At 38.5% G+C, this 23,142-nt stretch overlaps 2 protein-coding genes across 3 annotated transcripts; both read right to left on the bottom strand.

Annotated features, from left to right (window-relative positions):
• Positions 1-1,362: 1,362 nt before the first annotated feature.
• On the bottom strand, positions 1,363-19,829 carry LOC118217889 (tripartite motif-containing protein 35-like). 2 transcript variants are annotated; one of them, XM_035400068.1, is made up of 7 exons: positions 19,361-19,829; positions 18,341-18,436; positions 17,945-18,175; positions 17,139-17,161; positions 16,672-16,790; positions 15,493-16,071; positions 1,363-2,024 (listed from the first exon to the last, which is right to left on the bottom strand). In XM_035400068.1, exons 1-7 carry the CDS (start codon positions 19,766-19,768, stop codon positions 1,993-1,995), a joined length of 1,488 nt encoding a protein of 495 aa, XP_035255959.1. In that variant the 5' UTR covers positions 19,769-19,829; the 3' UTR covers positions 1,363-1,992. The 2 variants fall into 2 exon arrangements, with proteins under 2 accessions (XP_035255959.1, XP_035255967.1); XM_035400076.1 differs by lacking the exon at positions 1,363-2,024 and having other exon boundaries at positions 14,837-16,071; positions 19,361-19,828.
• Positions 2,039-8,031, bottom strand: LOC118217911 (tripartite motif-containing protein 35-like). The gene is made up of 6 exons (XM_035400117.1): positions 7,549-8,031; positions 6,522-6,617; positions 6,129-6,359; positions 5,323-5,345; positions 4,918-5,036; positions 2,039-2,606 (listed from the first exon to the last, which is right to left on the bottom strand). Exons 1-6 carry the CDS (start codon positions 7,954-7,956, stop codon positions 2,053-2,055), a joined length of 1,431 nt encoding a protein of 476 aa, XP_035256008.1. The 5' UTR covers positions 7,957-8,031; the 3' UTR covers positions 2,039-2,052.
• Positions 19,830-23,142: the final 3,313 nt, after the last annotated feature.

Below are 23,142 nucleotides of genomic sequence, written 5' to 3'. Positions count from 1 at the left end.
AAAATAATCGTGTAAAATCAGTTAAACTGTGTAAATCATTTATGTAAGTATGGTTGGCTATTCTAAAACAGTATCTGTCATGTAATAATTGTCAGTCAATGAAAGGGAATGAGAGACCAATTGTCATGGTTCTGGGGTGTAGTGGCCTTGTGCTGCCACTAGAAGGCACCTGGCCTTTGAGAAGTTCTTGATTTGTTCCAGGTGTCTGATTTCCCAATTATTTTCACCTGGGGAGGTGCCTTTATAAGCACTGACAGAACAGCCATCTGCGCTTCTGTGAAAAATCCTGTTAAACACAAAGCCGGTACGGTAGAGGTATAGGTGCTCGGTGGACGGTTTACTGAACTGTGTTGTGGTTGGTTCTGTGTCCTCTTAAGGCGAGTCAGTCTCTTAGTGCAGTGAGCGCATTCTGACACCTTAAGAGCATTTATACTTTTATTTTGAGCTCGTGTGAGCCGGTGGGTATCGGGACGTTGTCCCGGGTAATGTATTTTGTTTATGTTTTTCTGAGCTGCGTCTCAGGGTTTTCTTTTCGCTGAATAAGTTTTGCTACTCAGTTGTCTTTTCTTTTGAGACCAGTTTTGGGTTTGGTACCAGAGCTTCGCCTCTGTACCACTGGTCCTTTTCTTTTTTCGCCCTGGTTTTCACGTGTCGCTTTTGGTTTCGCGAGCCGGTTTTACAGCTGGACAAGGGGGTCCTTCGGAGTGGTTTTTTACTCCGTGTTTTTTGTTGTTGTTTAGGATCCTTTGTGTGCGGGAGTTGCTCTCCCAAGGATCTTATTTGTTTTGTGTTTTACTTTCGGGTGTTCCCCTTCCTTTGTCCTTCGGGACTTTGTGGCTAACGCTTCCGGTAGCGTTAGCTTTTCGTTCCCCTATATTCGGCGCTTCTGGTTCTCCAACACCCCCACACCGTTACACCGATGGCAGGTGTGCAGGTGAGGCTACTGAAGGCTCAGGTGAAAATCCTACAGCATGGAGCTGACAGGGTGAATTTATTCTTCACTGCATCTGTAAAGTAAAATCCGAAAAGCACAGGAAACTGATGCAATCAATCTGACTAGAGCTCACGATACGCAAACATTTCAAGCTTATACACTAACTTATCCACCCAGGAATGAAAGAGCACAGGAGACTGCTAGTATAAAACTAATGAGAGCTCATGATGCATTTCAAGCTTGTACACTGCAATATAAACCCATATAGCCAAGAATGAAATCGATCATATATAAAATAATTTGATTTAACCAGAAGAGTGCATCTGTATTTATATTATTGACATTATATCAAATTTTATTTGAATGTTTTATATTTATCTGTTTTTATGTTACCAAGACTGATTGTACACCAATTTGTTTTTTTTCAATTACAATGGAAAACGAATAAAAACTGATAAAAAGCACATTTGACTTATGTATAAAAATTACATGAAATGTTTTGTCTTGTGATTCAGATCAAAGCAAAACCCAAAACATACTAAATTAATTCATCATAATTATTAAATGAATTTCCTCTACAGTACTCTTTACGTATGAAGTAATATTTGCAGTTCAAGAGTTTAGATCAATACCAATTTATATTAACAAGCAAAAAGAGTATCCTCTACAGCATGAAAGAACAAGGTAAGAGCAACGCAGGTAAGTTACAATACAGTGTTGTTCAAGCACCAGCTTTGTACCCCTTTTCCAGAATAAAATCTAGAAATGAGGTTGCAGGAAATCAAGCAGTAACTGTTACCTCTGTATGCATGTCTGCTCTCTTCTGACAGACTATTAAAACACCCCCCTTTGCACTTCCTCTGGTCTGTCCCAAATCATTATTCATGCATACTGAGGCTGATTACATTAACCAAATGGCCACTGTTTGCTCTGTGTGTGCCTGCCTTCCATTTGGTTTTGGTAGGCCATCAACCAGCTCCCTTTGGACAATTCACATCTCCAGCAAGTCAACTCCAGAGTACCCAAGTCAGCAACCAGGTAAGGTATGCTGAAGCAGATTAGAAACAACAAACATTCCTTAAAAGTACACCATCTATTTAAAAAAAAAAAAAATACCGTCACTGGTTTGACGTCACTTTCACAGAAACTGTCAGTGGGCATATTTGCAGGGGTCTGTCATTCATATCTCCTTTCAAATATGGAGAGAAGTATGGGAACACTGTCTCAGTAAATGTGTCTTTAAAAGTGTAAATGAGTGACGTGTCACTGGAGTCGAAGAAGGACACCTCCCCCCTGTCATAGTCCAGCTGCACTCTGATGCTCTGGGGCTTCCTCTTCAGTGTGAGGTCAGTAACTCCAGATGCAAGGTACTCATCACCATTCCTCAGCATTAAGACCCAGAATCCTCTCTTTGGGGTGTATGTTAGACGTCCCTTCCTACAGATGGACTCTTTCACCACTCCTATATCCCACTCAGGTTTATTCCCAACCTTCACCTCCCAGCTGTGTGTCCCTGAGGTAAATCCCTCAGATCCCAGCACACTCACAGTGAAGGTAAACCTCTCTGGGTTGGCAGGATATTTCTGGTCTGTACCTGTGTGTCTCACAGTGGTCAGATCATCAGAGAGAGAGACAGTGGCACGTACAGTATTGGGGTCCAGCACCACAGGAGCTGAAATATCAAGAAAAATGATATTTAAAAGGCTGTGAGAAGATGCACATTTCAAACACTCTATTCAGATTATGTCACATACATGGGAAACTGTATATCATTGTTTTGATTTCGAATACACGGTAGTCATAGCGATTTATGCTTTAAAAACTAAATCTGTTTGCATCATGAAATTAAATAAATGAACACATATCATAACAAATTCAATGCAATACAATAAATCAGAGTAAAACCCAGATAATGCATTTCAGGAAAAAGGGTACAGCAAGAAGTACACAAAATATCACTTTTGGACCATCACCACTAGAATATGCATATGTGTATAAATACCTGGGGTTTGCCCTGGATAAATTTATGACCTAAGAGGGGGGGATAAAATCCCTAGTGACTTTGGCTGGAGGAGCGTTAGGCTCAGTGATTTATAAATTGAAAGTGTGCAAAGATATTGGCTATTCAACATATTCACAACTTTATGATGCCTGTGTCTCTCCTGTACTGAATTATGCTGCTGGCATATGGGGCTTTAAAGAATCCAAAAAACAGCAATTCTATTCAGAACAGATCCATACAATGTTTTCTTGGGGTACATAAATTTGCTCCAGTTCTAGCTATTCAGGGTGAAATTACACAACACCCCATGGACAAAAGAACTTGATGCATTTTTTGAGGAAGTTGATTTACAATATATTTACAGAAATAACTTGCGGTGTAATATTAACATAATTAAATATAAGCTTTTATCAAACTTTGAAGAAAAGTGGTCTAATAATATATTGCTAAAACCAAAATTAAGGACATATTTTCATGTTAAGCAAAACTATGGCCCTGAACCATATGTTATGGCATACCTAACCAGAAGCCAAAGGTCCCTGGTTGCCTAGTTACAAACCGGTATCCTTCCTCTGGCTATTGAGGTAGGCAGATCTAATGATGTAGTTGAAGAAAAAAGACTATGTCTGTTATGTGATCTGGGTGAAATTGAAAATGAATCCAACTTTATGCTGTACTGTACATATTATGATGATCTAAGAGCACCAATTTCCCATGAAATGTCTAAACGAAATCCTGAAGTTTTTTGGGGGGGTGGGGATGATGAAAAATTGCTATTTAAGTTTGACGTTTTTAAAATGGCTAACTTTGTATCGAACACCTGGAAAAGAAGGCAAGATGGGTTGTTTGTTTATTCCCTGTACAAAACAGTATAGACTCCATAACCAAACCTTCTTATCTTCTTTTTCAGGTTTTCATTACATAAATAATAACAATGTATATGTTGCAAAAACCTGAAAAAGAAGATAAGAAGGTTTGGTTATGGAGTCTATACTGTTTTGTACAGGGCATATGTATCAGATATGTGTTTGTTGCATTTTAATAGGTTTATGATTTACTCTGGATCTGTTATATGCAAAATGTTGGTGTCATATAAGCCAATGTGGGCTGGGCATTGGTGTGATGCATGACGCAATAATAGAATTAATTCATTCATTCATGCACGTAATTCACACAGCTAATAGTTCCTGATATGAATTAGGCCTTATAGGGAAGGGCTTGAAGGGAGAGCTGAGGGGAGGGGTGGGAGGTGGTTGAATGTTTTTTTTTTTTTTTTTTTTTAATCTAGTGTTACGTCACCTGCCTCTGCTGGTCTGGGTGGTGCAGGAGGAGGTAGTTGCCTGATTGCCTAATTGCTTGATTGCCTCCACCTGCCGATGGCGAACATAAGCCCTGCAGTATGAAGCAGGGGAGTTCTTTCTTTGAGATCTTCATTGGGGTTTCTTTGGTGTGTGGTTTGTGTTTGTTGGTTTGTGTAGAGTTCTTTTCTTTGAGAGATCTTCTTTTAGATCTCTTTGGTGTGTGGTTTGATTTGTTGTTTTGGGTTTGTAATTTTTGTGAAGATCGTTTTGTTTGAAATTTGTGGGTTTTCCTTTGTTTTAGTTTGTGATTAGTTTGTTGGTTATTCTAATAAATGTCTGAGTTTGTGTTTTTAGGTTAGTTTCTGGATTGTTTTTTGGTACATTGGACTTGTTTGTTGCGGCCCTTCGAGCCGGTCGTAACACTAGTTATTTTCTCCAAACTTACAAACTGCAGTTTTAATTAAGTTTTAAATAGTCTACTAATTCTGTGCTTGCTTGTTTTCTGATATTAAATTGAGAGCAGTGCAGTGCAGCCCCAGAATCTTCCTAAACTTGACGGGAACTGAGACTGGATGATTCTGTACTGTTTCTTTCACACCATACAGTTCGGTTTTGGAGTTTGATGTTTTCATTAAATGCTCACAAATAATGTGATTTCAACTTTTGTCCCAGATACTCACTGTGCTGCACCATCTCCTGCATCTTCTCCCAGACTCTGAACTTCAGGTTGCCCAGGTGTTTGGCCACATCTATCAGAGCCCCTGAGAGCAGCTCTGGATCCTGCAGTGTGCACTGGGCTCTGTAATGACAAGCAGGAGTCACTCAAGATTTAAATGGTAAATGGACTGCATTTATATAGCGCTTTTATCCAAAGCGCTTTACAATTAATGCCTCTTATTCACCCATTCACACACACACTCACACGCCAACGGTGAAAGGTTGCCATGACCCACCCAGGACGGGGATCAAACTGGCAACCCTCCGACAGCCAGACAACCGCTCTTACCTCCTGAGTTATGTCACCCCAGATTTAGGGTTTAAAGAGATTTAAACAGACACTTGAAAATAGGTCAGAGTCTACATACCTTTCCTTGATGTTCTTGTAGCTCTGAAAAACACAACAGCACAATTGTAATAAGATGTATACATGTATAAACATACTCTGTAGAGACCATTATGAGAGACATGTTATAATAAGTGAAAAACAATGCAAATAAAAGTGATGTAATTTTAACAGTAAGCAAATATGAATGAAGGTACTGTAACGTACAGGTAACTGTCAAAATAAAGGAAGCGCTTGAATAAATGAAGGATGCAAAGAATATTGAAAGTAGGAGCTTCCACACAGGTGTGACTCCTGAGATAATTAAGCAATGAACATCCCAGCATTCTCATGGTTGTGTATAAATATGCTGGGCAGGTTTTGTTGATCATTAATTTGGCTACCATGTGGCTGGAATATTTCTCAGCAACTCCGAATCAAATGACTGCAAATCTAGAAAGTGAACAGGCAGTTCCATCCGTCTTGAACTTTGTAGCAGTTACCTGCATGTAGTGTACAGTGTCATTGCTATTATAGAGGACACAATGGTGAAAGACAATTAAAATGAGGCCTTGTGTAAATTATACAGGACATGTCCTACTCTGCAGGGCTGACGTTTTTTATTGACTTTCTTGTGACACCAATTTTTCACAAAATTCAACAACAAAAAAAATTAAAAAAGTGATGACATTTTAAAATGAGTAGATGCATCTCTATGAACACCTGCACACTGAGTTTGACACTGTCACAGTAGGCTACTGCTGCATTGGTGCAGAGTAAGGGAACACGGCCAAATATTGTGAATAACCACAAACCAGCATACTGAATTACAATAAATCAAGCTCCTACCTGTAAAAAGGAGGTGTCTTCAGTGTCCATGGCCTTCTCTATAGCTGTGATTTTGTCTGTAAGAGTGGAGATGTGCCCTGTGATGTTTTCTATCTTTTCCTTCATTATCTGACTCTTCTGCTCCTCTTCCTCCCTCAGAGCAGCTAGTCTGACCTCCTCTTCCTCTCGCAGGAACTGATGAAGCTTCTCAAACTCTGCCTTTATCTGCTTCTCTGTGTGCTGGGCCTGACACTGGAATTCAAACACACTGTTTTAAACTTGAATAATGTAACTATGTTTTGTTATTTAAGTGTGGCAGCCAGTGTGTTTATACCTGTCACACACAACATAAACCAAATACAATGCTTTTGTATTTTTGTGTACCTAGAAAGTATTCTTAATTACTTTCCTTACCCTGATATGTTCTGCTGTTTCCTTACATTCTTCTTCAACATCAGTAAACCTCTTCAGTTTTTCTTTAATAACATTAAGTGCAGGCTTGAGTTCCTCCTGGAGTTAAATGAATCAGTTATCACTTCCAGAAAGACACAAATGGCACAGTAATACCCCTGCTGCAATACAAGTGAAGGTCACAACAGCTTATTAAGAACATGGGAGAAGTAGTAAGGAAAATATCCCTGCTACAAATTAAGTAAAGATTAGTGAAACATTCAGTACTTATAACACAGCATAACATTTTATGTGATGCATTTTCAAAACAATTAAACCAGTCAAATTTTACAGCATATAGGATTAAAAAATAACTTTTGCTGGGTTGTAATGTCATATATTTTATAGTATACCGTAAGAAATGTTAAAGTACTTCTAAAATTGATTTGACTTATTGGTACAATAATTTTCTGAGCATATGTATAGCTCTTGTCTCCACCAGTCATTGTGTATTTCTTTACTTCCTCTGTGTTGCTCAGTTCTCTTCCCAAGCAAATAACAGAATATTTAACAGTAATTCTATTAGGTTGTGACCTTTGTTATATTAAAGGCCATGTGTGATGTCTCCATTTGTCCTGTCAGTACTTCTAATTTGACATATTATTGCTATACATTTCTAAAATGGCTCTGTGTATTTCAGTGTTCATGTTTGGAGCCATATTCTCTGTAAAAGGCCCCCAAGCACAACTGTCAATCAAGATTAACCACGCTTGCATTTTATTCATAAAGCCTTACAGTGAAAGTTTAATATACATGATGTTTTAATGGTTGTAAACACTTTCAGATACAGTCCTGCCTCTTCCTGTTTTGCCTGATCAGCAGGTTTGTTCCTGTTGCTGTCTTTGTGAGTGGAAGTGGAGGCCAGACTGACTGTATTTACAAGACCTCATACCACAGCCGTCCGTCAGAACTGAATGTTTTACACAGAGATATTTTACTCATATTTGATTGTGATGAAAATATGAAATACATTATATTCAAAATGGAATACCTTCAGCTCCAGTGCAGCCTCTTCCACTGGATAGACCGGGTGGTATCTGTGTTTTTTTGATGTCTGACAGATGACACAGAGAGGCTCTTTGTCATGTTCACAGAATAATAGAAGTTTCTCGCCATGAAGAGGACAGTGAGCGTCACTCTTGTCGGTAGTTTCTCTCTCAGTCTTCTGCTTTAAGTAGGACTCCACGATGCTTCTTAAGGCCAGGTTTACCGGAGGTTCCTCCACAGAGCTCTTTCTCCTGCAGATGGGACACTCTCGAGAGCTCTTCTTTTCCCAGTACTGCTTCAGACACTCTCTACAAAAGCTGTGGCTGCACAGGAGGACAACAGGCTCTTTAAAAATATCACAACATACAGAGCAACAGAGCTCGTCCTCAGGAATCAAAGCTTTAGCCTCCATTTTACAGACTCTGTCTGTCAGTCTGATATTTTCACTTACGCTGAACTTTGGACAGAACACACCCCATGTCGTTCAAAACTGGAACAATCTGGCTGATCAGACTTGTTGTCTTCAGTCTTCTTGTCCTCAGAGTCCAAATACAGAGATGATAATGTGCCTAAGCTGACTGCTCTGGGGGATTTACAAGGTGCAGCCAGTAGTGTTCCCCTGGATTAAATATAAATGCCCAGGAAAACTTTATTTATACATCACATTCATTCAGGAACATTTCATTTGCTTGTTTCAAGACAGTGGGAAAGGGGGGAGTAGGCTAGTTAGATTGAATTAACATGAAGCTAATGAGCTTGAAACTGGGAAAATACACAGTCAACTTCACTTAATAAACATCTTAACGTTATGACAGGAGCCTCAGAAAGCAAATAACATTACAGGGGATCCATTAAAAAATGTACAAAGATGGTAAACTGAACGGCTAACGGCCAATAACCGATGTGTTTGTGACCGGAGGTAAATTAGCCACCTTCACTCTAGTGGGGAAGGTGGCTATTTTGCCCAAAAGAACAAAATATGACCGTCTGATCTTAATATGGGACGACTACACAGTTTAAATCACATTGTAATTATCTTGAGCACCTATACGTGTACTTACTAACCAGAATAACAGGGAATCAAAGAGATGGACAAAAGCTAGCTAGGCAGTTTCTCTCTCGCTTCTGCTGGTCTGATAAGGTGAGAGCTGGCAGGCATGTCTACCCATCTCACAAGGAGAAAATGCCTCATTGCTCTCTAGTGGTGAAAGCTGGAATATACTTTTTTTAACAGCATGAATTCAACGAAGTATAGGTTGACATTAAAGGCGGAAAAAATGGTTCTTAAACAGGAATATACATATTTGATATGATCATAAATGTGACCACGCATTTGTGTGAGTCACAATGGTCAGCTGCAGCCTTATGGCCAAGTATTTGGGGGAGTGAAGGCTTACATAAAAGGTGCGCACCAGTCATCTTTTCCAGCTGATAATCATTAGGTCATAATGTAGGGCTCTAATTAAATTTATGAACCTGCCTTAAGCAGAGCTGCAAGGTTTTGGGACATTTTTTAAAACAATTATATGTGATGTAAGACACTACAGTCATGGCTCTTGGCTTTTTTGTACATGGTGTCAGTTTGCGAATTCAAGCCTTGATTAGGCTACAGAACATTAGCTATGTGAAACTGATTTGCATCATGGATCTAGATTACACTGGCTGACCTGGGAATGTTATTAGCCATTCTGGCACTGTTGCTCACATACTACAGTGAACTCCATAATGTTTGGGACAATGACAATTTATTATTATTTTTTGACTCTGTACTCCACAATTTGAGATTTGTAATCAAACTATTTACACATGGTTAAAGTGCAGACTTTCACCCTTTTTTAAAGAGCATTTTTGCTCACTTTGGTTTTACAATGTAGAAATTACAGCACTTTTTATAGAGTTCAGGGCACCATAATGTTTTGGGACAAATGGTTTCACTGGTGTTTCTGATTATTCCCGTGTGTTCATTTGCTATCGTAGTGCAGGCATAAGAGAGCTTTAAGTATCTAGTCTTAATTCTAGGCTTTTGATTGCCTTTGGAGTCTCTTATTGGTGGCTGTCAACATGAGGACTAGAGTTGTGCCAATGAAAGTCAAGGAAGCCATTATGAGGCTGAGAAGTCATATGCCAAACCTTACGCTTATCAAAATGAATTTTTTGGAACATCATTAAGAAGAAAGAGAGCACTGGTGATCTCAGTAATTGCAAAGGACACGGTAGGCCAAGGATGACCTCTACAGTTTACGACCGAAGAATTCTCACTATAAAAATGAAAAACCCCCAAACTCCTATCTGACAGATCAGAAACACTCTTCAGGAGGCACACGCGGATGTGTCAGTGACAACTGTCTGCAGAAAACTTCACAAACAGAACTACAGGGACTGCACTGCAAAATGTAAATCACTAGTTACCTGCAAAAACAGGATGAACAGTTTGAACAGCTTAAAAAGGTACAAAGTTGAGCCTGAAAAGTTATATATATATAATTATAAATTGTTATATAATATATATATATAGTTATATATATAATTTATTTTCCCAGGAGCTCAAACTGTGGGAGATGCAGAAACTACAACTCCCTCATCTGTGCTGTAGCTCACCACCATAGAGATGAGAACTCAATGGCACTTTTTAATGTAACATTAGGCCTGGGGTATATTTGAGATGTCTGCCTTATATCAATACATTACATACTTCTCCTGAAACAGGGGGTTTATTGAACAGCAAGAACTGATCAGTGTGTTTCAAACAACCAGTGGTACAGCAACCAGTGTCCCAACATTCCATATTACTCAAACTGCAGGGCAGAGCAGGTGACCTTTCAATTGCAGTGTGCTGCAGTCATTCACTTTCTTTGTTTACTGAAACATCATGCAACCCTTTTGAAATGACTTGTACCACATAATTAATTTTGCATGGAAATGTTTGCCAGAGCCCACACAAATGTTTACACATGCATGCATACAAACAAAGGCACACACTTAAATACAGCAGCCCACAGGAGGCACAAAAGGGGAGCAGCAGGAAGACCCCGTTAACTAATAGAATGCACAGTGGTGCCTGAGTGTGTGTGCGTGTGTGTGTGTGTGTGTGTGTGTGTGTATTTACTGCGCATGCAAATATGCATGTTCATGAGCATGCTTGTGTATGTGTGCATGTACGGCATAGTTTTCATGCATGCATCTGTACTTGGTCACATGCTTGTGCATACTTACATGTGTGTATGTGTCTGTATGTGTACCCATGTGAGTGTACATGTGTATCTGAGTGTACATGTCCGTGCTTATGCATTCAGTTTCTACATATATTTGTGTGTGTGTGTGTGTGTGTGTGTGCGCTCGTGAAGAGTCTGGATGTTTTAAAAATGCAGACAAAGGCAGACTGAAATAATTGCACTGATTCAATTTGAAAAAAAAAAAAAATTACCACAGATATCAAAAGGTGTTATTTTTGAAAAAAGTCTTTTTTATGGTCACTGGAAAAAGTACATTCATATAATGGGCTATACAATGACTGAAACCTTATTTATGCTTGTATTATCTTTAATATTTAATATTAGGACCCCCTTGAAAACAAGATGGTACATCTCAAGGGGTTATTCCTAATAAAGAATTTCCTCTCCTATTTAAGAGAAACTTCATGAGTGTGGATGTTTTAAAAATGCAGATAAATGCAGACTGAAATAATTGCAGTTATTCTACTTTTTTAAAAATTAACCACAGATATCAAAAGATGTTATTTTTGAAAATCTTTTTTATGGTCACTGGAATGAATGACGTGTTAAGCAAATGAATTAACAACAAATGGCTGGCGCTGCGGTTATGAAAGAAAACTCATTTTAGTGCTGGTGGACTGTACACACTATAGGGACAGCAGGGTTGTTAGATTTTACTGAACAGCCTACTAAACTTTGCAGAGTCCACACAAGCCAGTTCCACTAAAGGTAGCAGTAGGTCAAAGCTGCATGCTATCAGCCTGGAGTCAGTAACTGCATAATTACAGTCCCAATGGTTACTCTGTTTGGTAGTATGGACAGGCATTGATCAGGAAGCAGATGAGGTATAGACCAACCACAGGTTAAAGCTGTAAGTTTCATTATCACTTTTCAGTCTCCCACCGTGCCACTAGATGCCGCTATTTAACAGTCGTTAAATATCATTTAATATACCATTTACCAAATACCATTGTTTCTTTTTACTTTTTTACAGTGTGGCGCTTTCTTGGAAAACGGAGTGTGTATGGGAATCAGTTGCCAGGCTTTACATTTTGAAAGGATTAAACCATTATTAAATATATTAGTTCATTCAGACGAATTGCCTATTTTCATAAATGCTGCCGTTTATAAAGACAATCTATAATTTATCATTTAACAGTTCGAAAAAAAATCCTACACTTGCGATTACAGTGAGCAACAAATCCAGTATCAACCTGGGTCACTCGGGTCATGGGAGTCTGTGCCAACCGCTACACTACTTGTGTGCTGAGAGGAAGGGGGAGGATATACTGTGTGTGGGGTCTAATGGAAGCCACAGTTATAGGCACTATGAAAAAAAAAAAAACATTTTTAGGAACTGATTACAATAGCAGTCTTAAGTTTCCTCAACTTTCAAGGTTCAGGGTTCTGTGGATTACAATTTATAAACTTGATTGGATTACAAATTCTTTTTAGAATTTGTAATCCACAAAGTTTTTATGATGGCACAGTGACCAAAAATATTATGCATTTACTCATATTGTGTTATTCGGCTGACAGAATATTTCCAGTTTTGTTAACTATATTTTATTACTCCACTAAAATACAAAAACAAATGACCAAGTTTATAAAACTAATAATTTTACACTGTGTCAATGTAAAAGATAAAGGTGTTAGTAGGGTAAAACAATAAAAAAGGCATGGCTGAAATTTTCTTTCCATCCCTCCTTCCCATTTACTGCGGACTCCCAGTTGGGGTTGTTTGGGCCTGGAACCCATCTCCACATGTGTAGGATTGGCAGACATGCAGCCGTGATTTGAACACAGTAACTTCTTGCTGTGAGGCAACAGTCCTATTCAATGCAACACATTGGTACCCTGCAACAAAACTGTAATCCTGAAATAGTATTCTTGAAATAGTACTTTTATTATTAGTGTTATTATTTATTATTATGGAAAAAATTCCATTACATAAAAAAATGAAAGCAATGACTGTTGACCTTTGTCAGTACTAAAACATAGAGGGATAGACAAAATAAGTGAAACATTGATTTCCCATAAAATATAAAACAACTGAACAAATTTCTGGGCAAAACTGCCAACATATTTTTCACCCGATTATTTTGCGACTGTTATACATTTGTTTTCTTTTAGATTACGCAGTGTCAAAAAATTTAAAACACTCAAAATTTCAAGGCACTCAAGCTTAACTATTTTAAATTTTTTGATTGTTATGCAAACTAACATAAAAATAATATGAGTTGTTTTATTAACAAAACTTTAATTTAATTATTAGAAAACCGTAAAGAAATGAATTAAGCTTTAATAATAAAATGTAGTTTTTCTGAACAAATAAATGTTCACTGGCATAACTTCACAACAAAATTTAAAAATCTAAATTATGCTCAAAACTAAAAAAAATAGTGAAACAATTTTTTACAGTGTGGCTTGCCCTTCTGATGAATATGTCAATTAATCATAATTGACCATTGATTAATATTATTATCAAATATTCTGGAGTGGGGTTATGACCATCATGAGGGACGTTGGAGATATGAGGTTTTAGAGGGTTAATTAATAAGGTTGTGTTGTATTTTTACTAATATTGATTTGTAAAACTACATTCATTTTATTCATGTTTCAGTGAACCACAGCAGTAGAATAATGGACAATTCTGAAATTATTGGGAGAAATATGGGGTTGTGTTTGAATACGTATTTTTATTGGTATTGCCTTGTACAAAAAATAATCATGTAAAATCAGTTAAACTGTGTAAATCATTTATGTAAGTATGGTTGGCTATTCTAAAACAGTATCTGTCATGTAATAATTGTCAGTCAATGAAAGGGAATGAGAGACCAATTGTCATGGTTCTGGGGTGTAGTGGCCTTGTGCTGCCACTAGAAGGCACCTGGCCTTTGAGAAGTTCTTGATTTGTTCCAGGTGTCTGATTTCCCAATTATTTTCACCTGGGGAGGTGCCTTTATAAGCACTGACAGAACAGCCATCTGCGCTTCTGTGTAAAATCCTGTTAAACACAAAGCCGGTACGGTAGAGGTATAGGTGCTCGGTGGACGGTTTACTGAACTGTGTTGTGGTTGGTTCTGTGTCCTCTTAAGGCGAGTCAGTCTCTTAGCGCAGTGAGCGCATTCTGACACCTTAAGAGCATTTATACTTTTATTTTGAGCTCGTGTGAGCCGGTGGGTATCGGGACGTTGTCCCGGGTAATGTATTTTGTTTGTGTTTTTCTGAGCTGCGTCTCAGGGTTTTCTTTTCGCTGAGTAAGTTTTGCTACTCAGTTGTCTTTTCTTTTGAGACCAGTTTTGGGTTTGGTACCAGAGCTTCGCCTCTGTACCACTGGTCCTTTTCTTTTTTCGCCCTGGTTTTCACGTGTCGCTTTTGGTTTCGCGAGCCAGTTTTACGGCTGGACAAGGGGGTCCTTCGGAGTGGTTTTTTACTCCGTGTTTTTTTGTTGTTGTTTAGGATCCTTTGTGTGCGGGAGTTGCTCTCCCAAGGATCTTATTTGTTTTGTGTTTTACTTTCGGGTGTTCCCCTTCCTTTGTCCTTCGGGACTTTGTGGCTAACGCTTCCGGTAGCGTTAGCTTTTCGTTCCCCTATATTCGGCGCTTCTGGTTCTCCAACACCCCCACACCGTTACACCAATGGCAGGTGTGCATGTGAGGCTACTGAAGGCTCAGGTGTAAATCCTACAGCATGGAGCTGACAGGGTGAATTTATTCTTCACTGCATCTGTAAAGTAAAATCCGAAAAGCACAGGAAACTGATGCAATCAATCTGACTAGAGCTCACGATATGGCAAACATTTCAAGCTTGTACACTAACTTATCCACCCAGGAATGAAAGAGCACAGAAGACTGCTAGTATAAAACTAATGAGAGCTCATGATTCATTTCAAGCTTGTACACTGCAATATAAACCCATATAGCCAAGAATGAAATCGATCATATATAAAATAATTTGATTTAACCAGAAGAGTGCATCTGTATTTATATTATTGACATTATATCAAATTTTATTTGAATGTTTTATATTTCTGTTTTTATGTTACCAAGACTGATTGTACACCAATTTGTTTTTTTCAATTACAATGGAAAATGAATAAAAACTGATAAAAAGCACATTTGATTTATGTATAAACCTTACATGAAATGTTTTGTCTTGTGATTCAGATCAAAGCAAAACCCAAAACGTACTAAATTAATTCATCATAATTATTAAATGAATTTCCTCTACAGTTCTCTTTACGTATGAAGTAATATTAGCAGTTCAAAAGTTTAGATCAATACCAATTTATATTAACAAGCAAAAAGAGTATCCTCTACAGCATGAAAGAACAAGGTAAAAGCAACGCAACAATACAGTGTTGTTCAAGCACCAGCTTTGTACCCCTTTTCCAGAACAGAATCTAGAAATGAGGTTTCAGGAAATCAAATGGTAACTGTTACCTCTGTATGCATGTCTGCTCTCTTCTGACTGACTATTAAAACACCCCCATTTGCACTTCCTCTGGTCTGTCCCAAATCATTATTCATGCATACTGAGGCTGATTACATTAACCAAATGGCCACTGTTATTGCTCTGTGTGCCTGCCTTCCATTTGGTTTTGGTAGCCCATCAACCAGCTCCCTTTGGTCAATTCACATCTCCAGCAAGTCAACTCCAGAGTACCCAAGTCAGCAACCAGGTAAGGTATGCTGAAGCAGATTAGAAACAACAAACATTCCCTAAAAGTACACCATCTATTTTTTTAAAACAAATACCGTCACTGGTTTGAGTCACTTTCAGAGAGACTGTCAGTGGGCATATTTGCAGGAGTCCGTCATTCTTATCTCCTTTCAAACCGGGACAGAAGTACGGAAACACTCTCTCAGTAAATGTGTCTGTAAAAGTGTAGATGAGTGACATGTCACTGGAGTCGAAGAAGGACACCTCCCCCCTGTCATAGTCCAGCTGCACTCTGATGCTCTGGGGCTTCCTCTTCAGTGTGAGGTCAGTAACTCCACCTGCACAGTACTCATCACCATCCCTCAGCATTAAGACCCAGAATCCTCTCTTTGGGGTGTATGTTATATTTCCCTTCCTACTGATGGACTCCTTCACCACTCCTATATCCCACACAGGTTCATTCCCAACCTTCACCTCCAAGCTGTGTTTCCCTGAGGTAAACCCCTCAGATCCCAGCACACTCACACAGGGATTAAACCTCTCTGGGTTGTCAGGATATTTCTGGCCTGTACCTGTGTGTCTCACAGTGGTCAGATCATCAGAGAGAGAGACTTTGGTATGTACAGTATTGGGGTCCAGCACCACAGGAGCTGAAATATCAAGAAGAAAGATATTTAAAAGGCTGTAAGAAGAGGCACATTTAAAATACTCTATTCAGATTAGGTCACATACATGAGACAGTGTATATCATTGTTATGGATTTGAATACACGGTAGTCATAGTGATTTATGCTGTACATACTAAACCTGTTTGCATCATGAAAATGAATAAATGAACACATATCATAGCAAATTCAATGCACATAATTCACACAGCTGATAGTTCCTAATATGAATTAGGCCTTATAGGGAGGGGCTTGAATTGAGAACAAAGGGGAGGGGAGGGGTGGGAGGGGGTGGAATGTTTTTTAAATATTTTTAAATCTTTTGTCCAAACTTACAAACAACAGTTTTAATTAGGTTTTGAACTGTGCACTAATTCACTAATTTTAACTAATGCTTGCTTGTTTTCTGATATTAAATTGAGAGCAGTACAATGCAGCCCCAGGATCTTCCTAAACTTTAACGGAACTGAGACTGGATGATTCTGTACTGTTTATCTTTCACACCATACAGCTCGGTTATTGAGTTTGTTTTTTTCATTAAATGTTCACAAATAATGTGATTTCAACTTTTGCCCCAGATACTCACTGTACTGCACCACCCCCAGCATCTTCTCCCAGACTCTGAACTTCAGGTTGTCCAGGTGTTTGGCCACATCTATCAGTGCCCCTGAGAGCAGCTCTGGATCCTGCAGTGTGCACTGGGCTCTGTAATGACAAGCAGGAGTCACTCAAGATTTAAATGGTAAATGGACTGCATTTATATAGCGCTTTTATCCAAAGCGCTTTACAATTGATGCCTCTCATTCACCCATTCACACTCACGCACACACGCCAACAGTGAAAGGCTGCCATGAAAGATACCAATTAGCTCATTGGGAGCAATTGGGTGTTAGGTGTCTTGCTCAGCGACACGTCGACACACCCAGTGCTGGGGATCAAACTGGCAACCCTCCGACTGCCAGACAACCGCTCTTACCTCCTGAGTTATGTCGCCCCAGATTTAGGGTTTAAAGAGACTTAAACAGACACTAGAAAATAGGTCAGTTTACATACCTTTCCTTGATGTTCTTGTAGCTCTGAAAAACACATAACAGCACAATTGTGATAAGATGTATACATGTATAAACGTACTCAGTAGAGCCCATTATGAGAGACATGTTATAATAAGTGAAAAACAATGCAAATAAAATTGATGTAATTTTAACAGTAAGCAAATATGAATGAAGGTACTGTAATGTACAGGTAACTGTCAAAATAAAGGAAACGCTTGAATAAATGAAGGATGAAAAGAATATTGAAAGCAGGAGCTTCCACACAGGTGTGACTCCTGAGATAATTAAGCAATGAACATCCCAGTATTCTCACGGTTGTGTATAAAAATCCTGGGCAGGTTTTGTTGACCATTAATTTTGCTACCATGTGGCTGGAAGATTGCTCATCACTGAATCAAATGACTGAACATCTAGAGAGTGAACAGGCAGTTTCATCCGTTTTGAACTTTGCAGCAGTTGCCTGCATGTAGTGTACAGTGTCATTGCTATTATAGAGGACACAATGGTGAAAGACAATTAAAATGAGGCCTTCTGAAAATTATACAGGACATGTCCTACTCTGCAGGGCTGACGTTTTTTATTGACTTTCTGGTGACACCAATTTTTCACAAAATTCAACAACAAAAAAATTTAAAAAAAGTGATGACATTTTAAAATGAGCAGATGCATCTCTTTGAACACCTACACCGTGAGTTTGACACTGTCACAGTAGGCTACTGCTGCATTGGTGCAGAGTAAAGGAACACGGCCAAATATTGTGAAAAACCACAAACCAGCATACTGAATTACAGTAAATCAAGCTTCTACCTGTAAAAAGGAGGTGTCTTCAGTGTCCATTGCCTTCTCTATCGCTGTGATTTTGTCTGTAAGTGTGGAGATGTATCCTGTGATGTTTTCTATCTTCTCCTTCATTATCTGACTCTTCTGCTCCTCTTCTTCCCTCAGAGCAGCTAGTCTGGCCTCCTCATCCTCTCGCAGGAACTGGTGGAGCTTCTCAAACTCTGCCTTTATCTGCCTCTCTGTGTGCTGGGCCTGATTCTGCAATTAAAACCCACTATTTTAAACTTGAATAGTGTAACTATGTGTTGTTATTTAAGTGTGGCAGCGAGTGTGTTTGTTATGCCCGTCACACACAACATTAACCAAAAACAATTATTTTGTATTTTTGTGTACCTAGAAAGAATTCTTAATTGCTTTCCTTACCCTGATATGTTCTGCTGTTTTCTTACATTCTTGTTCAACCTCAGTAAACCTCTTCAGTTTTTCTTTAATAAGATTAAGTGCAGGCTTGAGTTCCTCCTGGAGTTAAATGAATCAGTTATCACTTCCAGAAAGTCACAAATGGCACAGTGATACCCCTGCTGCAATACAAGTGAAGGTCACAACAGCTTATTAAGAACATGGGAGAAGTAGTAAGGAAAATATCCCTGCTACAAATTAAGTAAAGATTAGTGAAACATTCAGTACTTATAACACAGCATAACATTTTATGTGATGCATTTTCAAAACAATTAAACCAGTCAAATTTTACAGCATATAGGATTAAAAAATAACCTTTGCTGGGTTGTAATTTCATATATTTTATAGTAGACTGTAAGAAATGTTAAAACACTTGATTTGACTTATTGGTACAATCATGTTTTGTGCATATGTATAGCTCTTGTCTCCACCAGTCATTGTGTATTTCTTTACTTCCTGTGTGTTGCTCAGTTCTCTTCCCAGGCAAAAAACAGAATATTTAAAAGAAATTCTATTAGGTTGTGACCTTTATTATATTAAAGGCCATGTGTGATATCTCCATTTGTCCTGTCAGTACTACCAATTTTACGTATCATTGCTATACATTTCTAAAATGGTTCAGCGTATTTCAGTGTTCACGTTTGGGCCATATTCTCTTTAAAAGGCCCCCAAGCACAACTGTCAATCAAGATTAACCATGCTTGCATTTTATTCATAAAGCCCTACACTGAAAGTCTAATATACATGATGTTTTAATGGTTGTAAACGCTTTCAGATACAGTACTGCCTCTTCCTGTTTTGCCTGATCAGCAGGTTTGTTCCTGTTGCTGCCTTTGTGAGTGGAAGTGGAGGCCAGACTGACTGTATTTACAAGACCTCATACCACAGCCGTCTGTCAGAACTGAATGTTTTACACAGAGATATTTTACTCATATTTGATTGTGTCTTGAAAATATGAAATACATTATATTCAAAATGGAATACCTTCAGCTCCAGTGCAGCCTCTTCCACTGGACAGACCGGGTGGTTTCTGTGTTTTTTTGAAGTCTGACAGATGCGACAGAGAGGCTCTTTGTCATGTTCACAGAATAATAGAAGTTTCTCGCCATGAAGAGGACAGTGAGCATCACTCTTGTCTGTAGTTTCTCTCTCAGTCTTCTGCTTTAAGTAGGACTCCACGATGCTTCTTAAGGCCAGGTTTATAGGAGGATCCTCCATAAAGGCCTTTCTCCTGCAGATGGGACACTCTTGAGAGCTCTTCTCATCCCAGTACTGCTTCAGACATACTCTACAAAAGCTGTGGCTGCATTTCAGGACAACAGGCTCTTTAAAAATATCACAACATACAGGGCAACAGAGCTCGTCCTCAGGAATCAAAGCTTTAGCCTCCATTTTACAGACTCTGTCTCTCACTCTGATATTTTCACTTTCACTTTTGCTGAAACTACAACAGAACACAACCCATGTCGTTCAAAACTAGAACTAACTGTTGATCAGGCTTGTTATCTTCAGCCTACTTGACGGTGTTTGTCCTCTCTCACATACACAGATGATAATGTGCTTGAACTGACTGCTCTGGAGGGATTTACAGAATGCAGCCAGTAGTGTACAAGTCAAAATAGCCAGGCCAATTTTATTTATATAGCACATTCATACAGGAACATATAATTTGCTTCACAAAAAAGACATTGAAACAAGAATGAATAATCTGCTCGCCTCTAAGAGCCTAAACTGGACATATAGACAATACATTCCCAATAAAAGCATATAAAGGCCAAGAAAGTGACATTAAATTAAAAAAAAATAAAAAATTATTATTAGATACTTGTACATTATTAAAAGACATTTGCAATAATTGTCATTCAATTTATACAGAACATATTTAAAACACCAACATTACAAAAAAGCAATAGATAAATATGAATACTTTTTTTCAGCTTGAGGACAATAAGCAGACCAGTCCCAGATGATCAGAGGCCTGAATGTTTCAATGTAAGCAAATGAAGTGATCTAAGGACTGGTGTAATGTGTTCTGCTTTCGTAGTCTTCATCAGAAGGATGAAGCCACTCCACATGATATACAGGCCCTTTCAGGTACCTATATTATTTTTGGATGGAGGCACTGATGCATTGTTTAATATTTATAATCTCACTTGTAAAGGCAGAAAATTAATTGCATTTTACAGTAGGGGTAGACTCGGGGGCAATTGATGCTGGGGGGTTTGCTGGTCTGGCAACCGTGGAAACAAGTATACATGCAGTGTTTGTGTTTCTGCTCATGATACGTTTGCCTATCATTTTTCAATTATTTATTTTATTTTTAAAAGGCCTCTTTTAATAGATATGATTGAGAACTTGTGAGTTTTGTTTTTTGCCATTTACACTCAACCTTTCGCCATTTTCTTTTCTCTCATCTGACAGACACAGCGTTTCTACGGGGAGCTTTGTGATTTCCGGGGGTTATTTCCATCTTATCAGGTGCAATGTCATCATTAATGCTGATTTTACTATAGCAGTATTCTACAAGATCATTAATGGAAGTGTTGTGAGCATTGGTGACATAGATATTGCGTTCATAAAGGCTGCAATAGTATTATCATTGATGCACAGTTTTCAGCCCTACATGCAGTTCTGGATTTGGGAAGGATTAAGGAAAAGGTTTCAATATGTACTTTTTATTTGTTTTTCATTCAACCCTTTTTCAGAAACATACAAAAAATCTAGATAACTGAAAGACACTGCCTTTCGCTCATACAGTAAGCTTAGTGGTGATACTGTGTTTCTAATATGGCCCTACAAAGTGTAGCTGGCCTTTGTGACTGTGGCCATTGACCGTGGCTCTGGGAGACAGCAGCCCCATGAGTTTAATGTCCAGAAGCCCTTAGCAGATGTCTTTCATTCTTTATTGGGAAAGGTTCTCCCCCTGTTAGTATGGTGTTACAGGCCCCAGAGGCCTGGTGGCAGATGAAATGTCTGTTCCTGAATGAGCAGGGGAATAATTAGATGGACAGAAGTTAGCTAGGCCGGTTTCTCTCTCGCCTCCACGGGTCTTTATTTGCATAGCTGTCCGTTTTCCTTTTCGTTTTTAGATGCTTTAAGTTCACATCAAAAATAATATTTAATATATGAATTTACCAAATTCCATGTATCTTCATCCATTCGCTTTACCATGCATTCATTACACTGAAATACATAACTTTCCCAAATATGCGTTTTCTAGTCAGGCTTTGACTTTGGCAACCCGATGACTTTAGTAAAACTAATCATATAGACTTCAGAGAAGACAACTTTCCACATTGTACGTATACTCATAGATCAGTTATAAAAACAGAATTCAAACCTGGATATTTGCTTAACTGGGCTACATTGCAGTATGCATGGTCTCAGATGCAACCCAATGTGTAGCATAGTGTTAACAACTGAGCCATTGTTAGGGAGGTCGAATGTTCTTTGGTGTTCCCCACACAAACATAAAAACAAAGCAGCTTACTTACTGAGCTTACTTAAACAAGTTGTTTAACAGAAAATATTAGTATTAAATTGTTTCAAAAAGAGCGCTGACAATATTTAGATTGAGATTATTTATATATAATTGGTTATTATTTCTTCATAGGTTCATATATTCAGGTGTCATAAAAATGTTGCAGCTGCCAGCGTTCTGACAAACTTTACAGTAAATTCTTCAGCCATTTCAGAAGCAAAATGGCACCAAAAAAAAAGAAAACAAAGTGCTCTCTATTCAGGCTCTCTCTTATTCAAAATAACCCCAGAAGCAATTTTGTACAGGTGAAACAAAATGTTATTCAAATTGTGCCAACCCCTGTCTTGACATCATCCTGATTGTTCAATTTCAATTTGTTTAAGTTATGTTGAGAAGGGCGTATAAAAGGAAAGGCCCTATAAAAGATTTCCTGACATGACATAACACCTAAACCTAGACTGAACAACAATATTTGTACATGTTTTTATTTGCCAAGATCTTTTCTACAGCGTGATTTAAATCATTTTAATTTTACGAATGGGTGTTTTTAGTCATTACGATGAAAAGAAGACATGCACCGCCTTCTGTATTGCAAATCCCAGCAGCTAGAAGGGAGCGTATCTATGTTCCCAGGGTCCTATGTTCCCAGGGTCATAGGACCTTGGGAACATAGGACCCTGGGAGAGTGCATATGTAGAGCTGGGGAACATAGGACCCCTGGAACATAAGACCCTGGGAGAGCACATATGTAGAGCTGGGGAACATAGGACGCCTTGTCATGTTCCCATTATGTGCCATATAAATCTGGGGAACATAGGACCCTGGGAACATAGGAATGACCCCTAGCTGGGATAGTATGCCACAGCCAACTAACCTGCTGCCAGTGCACATCATTTTTTGGTGGCTGTCACCAGGAAAACTATTTTGAACCACATGATTTTTACATGCATTTCTTCACCATTATCTTGTCCACAGTGTGGCATAAAGCACTTTACTTTAAGGAATGGGTGTTTTTTATTACGGAGAAAAAGGGGACGTGAGCCAGGTCTATTCAATACAAATAGTCTGTAGGGGTAGAAAAAAAAACAGTACCACACAAAAACTTTTTCTTTTTTCTGTGTTTTCCGTAGTGAAGGATTATTCACATTGATCCTACTGTCATGGTTTTGAACAGGGATATAGATTTGGATGCTTGTGTAACTTTGAGTGTTGTGCTGTCATTCTGAGCTGCCAAATGTGATAAACTACTGACTCAAAGTAATTCTAAGCAAAACAATCAAATTGA

This window comes from Anguilla anguilla, chromosome 2 (genome assembly GCF_013347855.1).
Source record: "Anguilla anguilla isolate fAngAng1 chromosome 2, fAngAng1.pri, whole genome shotgun sequence".
Taxonomy (NCBI): Eukaryota; Metazoa; Chordata; class Actinopteri; order Anguilliformes; family Anguillidae; genus Anguilla; species Anguilla anguilla.
Note: the sequence above shows the minus strand (reverse complement) of the source record. Positions and strands in the feature narration are given on the sequence as shown.

Excerpts from the sequence above, each read along its gene's own strand:
- LOC118217911 (XM_035400117.1), bottom strand. The coding sequence starts at position 7,956 with ATGGAGGCTAAAGCTTTGATTCCTGAGGACGAGCTCTGTTGCTCTGTA. Across the intron at positions 6,360-6,521 it reads AAACAGCAGAACATATCAGG|TGTCAGGCCCAGCACACAGA; the intron begins GTAAGGAAAGTA and ends TTTGAATTCCAG. Across the intron at positions 2,607-4,917 it reads GCAGGAGATGGTGCAGCACA|CTCCTGTGGTGCTGGACCCC; the intron begins GTGAGTATCTGG and ends TTGATATTTCAG.
- LOC118217889 (XM_035400068.1), bottom strand. The coding sequence starts at position 19,768 with ATGGAGGCTAAAGCTTTGATTCCTGAGGACGAGCTCTGTTGCCCTGTA. Across the intron at positions 18,437-19,360 it reads AGGCTGCACTGGAGCTGAAG|GAGGAACTCAAGCCTGCACT; the intron begins GTATTCCATTTT and ends ATTTAACTCCAG. Across the intron at positions 17,162-17,944 it reads AAGACACCTCCTTTTTACAG|AGCTACAAGAACATCAAGGA; the intron begins GTAGAAGCTTGA and ends TGTGTTTTTCAG.